Below are 8,876 nucleotides of genomic sequence, written 5' to 3'. Positions count from 1 at the left end.
ACACACTTAAAAAATAACCTAGCTAAGTATCTACCTAGCTATTTACGTAGCATATCTAATATAAACACAGTAATAAACAAAAGTTTGTAACACATTTACCATAAACACACATCACAAACTATTTTAGTTGTTATGGACGTTTGTTCTGACAAACAGACAGACTGGTGTAACAGCTGGAGCAGTGAAATATACACTACTGCAAATAAGTTACAACACAGGTAGTGAGTCAGGCTTAGTGTTGTTAGGAAATGGCTTCTCTTATAGTCCAGGAAATACGGTGTTCCTGCTCCAGCAGTGGAATTACTGTGTGTTCTGTGTAGGAGGTGTTCAGATCCGGACAAAAGAAGGAAGAGAAAGGAAGAGAACAGAATACACCACAACGCTCAAGACAAGACCAAAAAAATCTTTATTAACCCTCCTGTAAGAAGGACAGAGACTCAGCAGTCAGCAGTCAATCGTCTCTTAAAAAAAAAATGAAATCATCCATCATTTGAAAAAAAAGTAATTAGTGAACATAAGAGCGAGCGAGCGAAGGATGCAGGACACAGAGGTCTCGGTGGTGGAGATGAACAGGAGCCAGAGCAGGAACACGTCTAAAACCATTAAGGATCAGGTGAAGACGTGCAGCAATCAATATGAAATAATAATAATAATAATAATAATAGTAATAAAAATAAAACAGTTTACTGTGAGAAATAGATAAAAGTAACTTCTGATTTGTGATTAAGGCCACGCTGGAAGTGGGAGGAAAAAACAAAAAACAAAACAAAACCTCAAACAAGATTTCATTTTGTCCAGGAAATCATAATGTACACGTTCACCTCGAGTTAATCGCTTTTCATTAAAAAAACATGAATGTAAATTAAAAGTCAGCTTTTATTAGCTCTAAAATTTCCTCTAGTCTAAAGGTTCAGTTGAGTGTGAGTGCGGCTGTAAGTGTGAGCGTTTAGGTTGCTGGTGTGTATCGTGTGTGTGTCCCAGCTCTTGTGCGATTCGTGCTCGTACTTCTGCTCGTCCTAAGAGCGCTTTAATTTGGCTCGCTCTCCCGTAAACACTCTGTCTCTCCGAGTCCAGCATCCTCCTGACCCACTGCGCATCACACACGCGGCCTAAAGGGTGCACAAACATATAAGCAGGGCTTGTTATGGTTTATAAATGGAAAATTAACACACATAAAAGAAAAAAAAACAACACTGGAGGTCATGACAAATCATCATCATTATCATCATCATCATCGTTATCGTGTACTCTCACTCCAACTACACACACACACACACACACACATGTCCCTTCCTGTCGAGGTCCAGAGGTGCAGTTCGATATCGATATCTCAGTGGTCTCGAATTTTTACCGCATCCCAGTTTCCTTAAATCAATCAAAGGAAGAAAAAAAAAAACACTTTATTCGTCATCCGTGTGCAAAAAAAAACCTGCATAGAGAATTCGTCCATGTCCGGCTCATCCACGCACAGGCGACACGTTCCGTCATTCTTACGCACAAATCCATCGACCCTGATGCAGGGAAGGAGGAAAAAAGCATGACCCGGGGCTCCGCCCAGGCAGCAGGAGGTTGAGGGTGTGAGGTCAGAGCTCGCGCTGTCATTTGGTGGTGGTAGTGGTGGGGGGCGGAGCCTCATCTTTGGGGGCGGAACCGTTCTGCGTTTCCTCCATGTACTGCTGCACGGCGCGCGAAACGGCGTCCTCCACCAGCCTCTTACTCAGACTCAGCAGCTCGTCGTCGTCAAGCTCCGGGCCACGTTTGCCACCTACACACACACACACACACACGCATACACACACTTTCTTAACACTATATCCATATAAGTATCAAACCAACAACCAGATGTGCTGTTCACACGTGTGCCTGAAAACTGAACTGCAGGACGTTCAACAAATACAGCATGTGAGAAGTGTGAGTGCAAGTGAGTGTTTAGGGAAAAGACAGAGCTTTGTCGAAGAGACACGTACTTGTCCGTGAGGTGCGCGGTACGCTCCGAAGAAGATCTGCAAGACAAACACAAACTGTTTTACATCCGAGTCAACTTCAACCCGAACCCGGGATCAGAACCCGAACCCAGAATCAGAACCTGAACCCAGATCACATGACCCCACACCGCGTCGCGTCACGGCTCGGTACAGCTGGATCACCGCCAGGTTTTAGGGAATGCTTATTAACAGGTCAGCAGTAAGGCACAATATCGCCTGGAAGTCTAAAGTTCACACGAGTGTTTGTAGAGCAGAAGACACGGACAGGTTTGTTATCAGGGAAATATTTCTTTATCTTGAAGTAAGTTTGAAGTTCACTGCACGCTTATTTAAAGGCAACACCTGTGGGGCAAAATCAGCTTGCGAGATGGATTCGGTTAACCAGGTACAATTAATACGCAAAATTTTTATTGTTAACGTCAAATGCTTTATCAAAGCTGGGATCCAAATTGATTTGTCTATAATAAACTCCGCCTCTAGTGAAATGTTTACTAAGATCAGAATAACAGTCCCTCTTTAGGTGTGAGTTTGGCCTTACTGCCGTGACCTGTTAATAAACCTGAGTCCCAGAACTTATTCCACCATGCGCTCCTACACCTGATTCTGATTTCACTCTCATGCAGGAAAATCGTTCAGATTGTTGATTTGCAATCATTCGTGACGTGACACGCTTCTGATTACGAAGCGTCCACTGAGTGTCCTTACACCTTATATCTTATCTTACAACACCTTAGTGAAGACAGTTGGTGTAAAACACACACACACATATCAAAATAAACAACTGTTGCAAAAGATGACGTAAGGAACGTATAAAAAGTCAGGTACGGCTAGCGATGAGAAGACGGTTCGAGCAGGAAACATTAAGTACTAGAGCTTTACGTTAGACTTTAAAAAATCTCGTATGGTACTGTATTATTTGTTTTAGTACACCATAATAACTAACTAACTAACCGCACGTGCCAGAGCTGGCGACCATCAGTTAGCAAACGATAGTTAGTTTAATTTACACTCAATTCCTTAAACACTTACCAGATTTATTTTATATTTCCACTTATTCCACTAGTGAATATCAGCTCCGTTAACTTCCAGGTTCCGGGGTCGAATTTCAAATAACGTTAAATGGATAGCTAGTGCACTATGTAGGGTGTACAATCCCTACAATTCAACAAAGTAGTGCCCTTGATCAGGAGTTAGAGAGGGATTTGGGATTTGTGTTAGAGGCTAGTTAGCTTTGTAGCTAAGCGTTAGCTGTGAACAGAACGACATGGACGGTTCAGAGGCGATTTAGAACGACTTCGAAGCGATTAACATACATAACATAACGTTATCAGGTGTGTGTTGTTGCTGAAAGTGCTTCTGTGACCGGTTGTAAATGTGGGTTTTGTCAGGCAGCTGCTCTCTCCTCAGTACTGCAGACCGTACAGACCTACTCTCACCCACGCTGAGACCCACAGTTAGTGTCATTAGCCACTGTACATCACCTGGGACACGCCCACTCATACATACTGTATAGCTACAGGTCACAGTGCTTCAGATTACTCGTCAATAACTTAGGTCAAAAACAAATAACTTAAAATCTTCTTTGATAAAATGTGCTTGTAAGTTTCAAATTCAAGAATGTGGATAAAAGAACAAAAATGCTAATTTTCAGTATGCGTGTTATCGAAACATACTAATTGCTTATGTAGAAAAGCCTTCGAGAATGGTGAGGTGATGCTTTCCGTAATATTAACACCCAAACTCACGGCGTTAAACGATTCGAGAACGAATTTCTATTCAAGTGCTTTAAAAAAATCTTAGCACTGCTCGTTCAATGCTTTTGAAACGACACACACAAACACTCACATACACACACAAAGATCTCGAACACCTGTACAACCTCACAGACACTACATTAAGCACCTCCGCATCACACACACACACACACACACACACACACGCATACACACGCCCACGCAGGCTTCAGGACACGACGACGTCCTTCAGCTGTACCAGCCGCTGTTGTTGTTCCACAGGAAGCAGTCTGATTATATAAGTTTATGAGCGCTGTAAACAGCGAACAATCAGCCTCTCCCGCTCTCAGATCCGTGAGAACCTGCTGAGGGAAGCTGACGGTACGCTGAACATGCTGTGGCATGGGCTGTCTACAGATTTACACTTCAAACTCTAATATGTCAGAGGTCCTCCTTCATAATAAAGAGGCTAATAGGATCTAGCGTTAAATGCTAGCGGACACTTTAAGGCTTCACGTTTGTTTGCTTACTTTTACAAATCACCTGGGAAACTAAACAAATTTTCGTACTGCATTTGTAAGCAGATGAACGTATGAACAGTTTGACAGCAAAATGAGATAAACACAATTATTTGTCTTTTCCTTATTTTAGTGAATTATGATTTACTGACACAAGGTTGACCACAACAAAATGTTTAATTCACAAACATTGGGGGGGGGGGGGGGTGTAGCTGCTAGTTAAACAGTGCAGACCTGTACTATGATAATGAGCTGTCTTCATAGACAAACAAATAGACAAACAAATAGATTTGCTGAATTACAGTCAGACACTTTCATTTTAAACTCTTAAACATTTGGACTATATATTTTTTCTAGCTGTTTATATTTTTATGTATATATACAGTGACACCCTGGATCGCAAGCATAATTTGATCCGAAAGTGTGCTTGTAAATCAAAACACTCGTATATCAAATTTCCCTGTAACAAATAATGGAAACTTAGACGATTCGTTCCACCACCCAAAAATATTCATATAAAAATAATTAATACAAAATATAAAATAAAAAAATTAACCTGCACTTTACCTGTGGAAAGAATCCAGGCAGAGCAGTGTGTTAGAGAGAGTGTGTGTGTGTGTGTGTGTGTGTGTGTGTGTGTGTGTGTGAAGCTAAAGTAAGGCAAGGGAGGAAAGAGGAGGGAGGAGGCTACTGTGTAGGAAAACTTACACACACACACACCATCGGAAACACTGTTCTGTCGGGAAACTACTTCTAAAGACACTTGCACACATACTAACGAAATCACTGCTCTCTGGCAGAGAGAGACTGTATCTTTAACAAAGAGCCTCTCTAATGACACTTGCTTTTGCTTTTCGCGTGCGCACACAAAACACACATGCGGTCACAGTGTTATAGTAAACAGTACACGAGCACTGATGACTATACGAGTGACGCATGCGGACTTAGACTGAGCATTGGAGACGATTACCCACAATCCCGCAGCTAGAGAGGGAGAAGAACCATTGGCTCAGTTGTGATCATGTGACACTCAAAGCTAGACAAAGCACATGTGTACAGCTTGTATGTCAAGACCTCGCTTGTTTATAAAAATTTGGCTCGTCGTGCAAAATGCTCGCAGACCGAGTTACTCGCAATCCAAGGTTCCACTGAACATTATTTCTTTATTATAATTCCTTAAAACATGCTCCGAAACACAGACTTTCTCTCTCAGGAAATAAACTGTGTGAATATAGAGAGCTTAATGATATTCTTCCACAGAGAGAAATTTAAAACTCTATTTTCATTCTCCAAGAGCGAATACTTGCCAATTACATGAGCAGAGCTTCATTTAACTTTATGGTAGATTAACCGATGGAAAAACGGCTGTAACTTAACTGTTTAAACAGACAGGGACGTACAGTAAGGAAAGTAAGAGCTTTTCAAAACTGGGATAAAATTAAATATTCTCGCAGCCAGATTTGGAGAGAGTCCTAAATATGAGAGACATTACACTAGCTGGAGTTGTTCAGTCAAGACCATCATTTAATCCAAATATTCTAGTTGTACAGAAGGAAATGTACGTCAGACATCATCCTTCAGTAGTCAGCCTTTTATAGGCAGGTTTATTTAAACAGCATGCTTCATACGCAAAGGCAATTTATGGTGCTTCACTTAAATACAAGCAAAGTCCATTAGCAGAAAATTAAAAACCTAATGGCAGGATTCAATCTGGGAAAAAACAGCAGAATGACTACCTGAGTAAGAAATTGAAAACAGTAGAGGACCAAAAAAAAAAAAAAAGTGAAAAAATATGCAATGTCACAGCTAATATTCTGACTTTTGGAGTTATATCTCAAATATGGGCAATAAATCTAATGTTTAAATATTTACTCAGGGTTGTAACTTAACTCTGACCATCATAAACACAAAGTTAATGCCCTCACGCTGAGAGCTGTAACTCAAATATTCTAGCATTCAGGACTGCAACATACAGATATCTGCACTCCGAGCTGTAACTACAATATCACAGCCAACGGTGATGCAACATACATGTTACAAATTTTCAACATCCTAGAAATAACAACTATAACTTAAATATTTAACCAGCTGGGAATGCAAGTTAGATATGTCAAACTTAAGCAGTTTGAGTTGCACGTCAGACAGATCTACACCGCGAATCATTTAACAGTCAGGACTGTAACTCAAATAATTCAGTAGTCAGAACTCTAATTCACCTGGTTAAGCCGTCAGAATTGTAACTCAAACAATTCAACAGTCATGACTGTAACTAAATCTATCACTCATGACTGTAACTCAAATACTGTAGTGTGCATGACTGTGACTTATGTAATTTAGCAGTCAGGACTGTGACAAATATGGTAGTTCAACAGTACAGTTACAGTCTTTACTACTATTGAACTTTATTTAGTCAACACTCTAACTCCAAAAAGTGAACACTCAAGACTGTAACTCAAATGATTTAGGATTTAGGACTTTAAACTTAGTTTAACAGTCAGGATTGCTACTTAAATAAAGTAGCTGGCAGGACTGCAACTCAAATTTAGCAGTTAATTTTAAAGTGCTGATAGTTTATGATAAAATTCATAAACTAGCAGCACTTTTACTCAGTTAATCTTGCAGTCAGCACAAACATTTTAAACACTTTGTGCAGCTAATTGTAACTCAAACCCAACTAAGGCTGATGAATACATATCTTAACAGACTGCTCTATAATTCAATTGTATCCATAAAAACAAAACAACACAAACCAGTTAAAGTTGGCATTTGGCAGATGCTCTTATCCGGTAAAATGACTTACAAAATTGCTTTAAAGTTTCCGTTATTAGACATTAAATCCTTACACTGGTTACTAGATCACTAACTAAGTACCATCAGCACCATCAAACACTGTTGAAAAGCTGTTTTTTTTTTTTCAGTGGGGGTGTGTGGCATTAACTCAAGAAGACAAGTTGCATCATGTCTCCCAGAAGAAGCTTAGTTTGGGACTTCCATATCAGTCTTCTTCTTCCTCTTCTTCTTATTATTATTATTTGTGTGTTTCTTGTGTGTCCACCATGTATGTATGTGTATTGGGCACAGCTGAGTTGAATAAGTGAAAGAAATCAGTGTTCTCATTGTCGTAACAGCCCAGGACTGGGAATGAATAGCAATACAGCAGTGTGAGAACTTGGCTAGGACTCCTGAGCTAGCAGCCAGTAGCATTGTGGGCATGTGCCCAACTCCTTCAAGCTGCTCCGGAGGAACTGGCACTATGGTTTGTTATACAAGTCAATTTGAGGAACAGAGACGTGTCAGCTAAACTGATAAAAGCTGATAAATATAAATTAAAGTGCTACTACGCTCCAGATTGGGATATTAGCACTTAATCGTTTGACATGCAAGATGTTTAATTTTTATGATTCTGGAATGATAAAAGAAGCTGCCATGTGATCTAGTTCAGCTTTTTAGCTTCTGCAGCTCTTCTATTCTAATTAAAGCTAAAGCTGTGGGCTAATTTCCCAGACGCAAATCAGATTTGGTCTTCCGTTTAACTCAAATGCCAATGTTGATGAATCACTGAAAATCGTGATTAGTCCTCAGCTAAGGGACAGTTCAGCCAAGAGGGACATATACACGAAGGCTATTTTGCCTCAAATTTAAGTCAGTCAGGACAGGATGAGGACAGGACATGTTGGTGTCAGGACTATAACGCAAACGATTTAGCAGTTAGGAATCTAATTCACCTGGTTAAGCAATTCAACAGCCAGGACTGTAACTGAAGAAAAAAATAGCAATCTGGCCTGTAACTCATAACTTTGCATTTAGAACTGAAACTCAAATAATATTGCACTCAAAACTGTAACTCAAATAATTTTGCATTTAGAACTGTAACTTAAATAGTTTTATATTTAGAATTGTAACTCAAATAATTTTATATTTAAAATTGTAACTCAAATTATTTTACATTTAGAACTGTAACTCAAATAATATTGCACTCAAAACTGTAACTCAAATAATTTTATATTTAAAATTGTAACTCAAATAATTTTACATTTAGAACTGTAACTTAAATAGTTTTATATTTAGAATTGTAACTCAAATAATTTTATATTTAAAATTGTAACTCAAATAATTTTACATTTAGAACTGTAACTTAAATAGTTTTATATTTAGAATTGTAACTCATAATTTTGCATTTAGAACTATGCCTCGATTTTGCATTTAGAGCTGTAACTCAAAAATGTTTACATTTACAACTGTAACACATAATTTTGCTTTTTATAACTGTAACTAAAATAATTTTGTGTTTATAACTATAACTCAATTTTACATTTAGAACTGTAACTCAATTTTACATTTATAACTAACTCAATTTTGCATTTAGAACTGTAACTCATAATTTTGCTTTTATAACTGTAACTAAAATAAATTCACATTTATAACTGTAACTTAATTTTGCACTTATAACTGTAACTCAATTTTGCACTTAGAACTATAACTCAAATAATTTAACATTTATAACTAACAACTCAAATAAATTTGAACTGTAACTTAATTTTGCATTTAGAACTTTAACTCATAATTTTGCAATGAGGACTTAAATAATTTAGCATCATGAATTTCTGTAACTGTAACAGAAATGTGAAAGATGGCTTAAA

At 38.5% G+C, this 8,876-nt stretch overlaps 1 protein-coding gene across 4 annotated transcripts in view; it reads right to left on the bottom strand.

Annotated features, from left to right (window-relative positions):
• Nucleotides 1–388: 388 nt before the first annotated feature.
• LOC128517817 (A-kinase anchor protein 7) overlaps nucleotides 389–8,876 on the bottom strand; it is a 32,663-nt gene continuing 24,175 nt past the window's right edge. For 2 of the 4 annotated variants that reach the window (XM_053491055.1, XM_053491058.1), the window contains exon 9: nucleotides 389–1,109. In XM_053491055.1, the coding sequence (XP_053347030.1) occupies nucleotides 898–1,109 (212 nt within the window). In that variant the 3' untranslated portion in view covers nucleotides 389–897. Of the gene's footprint in view, nucleotides 1,766–1,967; nucleotides 2,004–8,876 lie in introns of all 4 variants that reach the window. The other 2 variants (XM_053491056.1, XM_053491057.1) reach the window with 2 other exon arrangements.

The sequence above is a fragment of the Clarias gariepinus genome, chromosome 2 (assembly GCF_024256425.1).
Source record: "Clarias gariepinus isolate MV-2021 ecotype Netherlands chromosome 2, CGAR_prim_01v2, whole genome shotgun sequence".
NCBI lineage: Eukaryota > Metazoa > Chordata > Actinopteri > Siluriformes > Clariidae > Clarias > Clarias gariepinus.
Note: the sequence above shows the minus strand (reverse complement) of the source record. Positions and strands in the feature narration are given on the sequence as shown.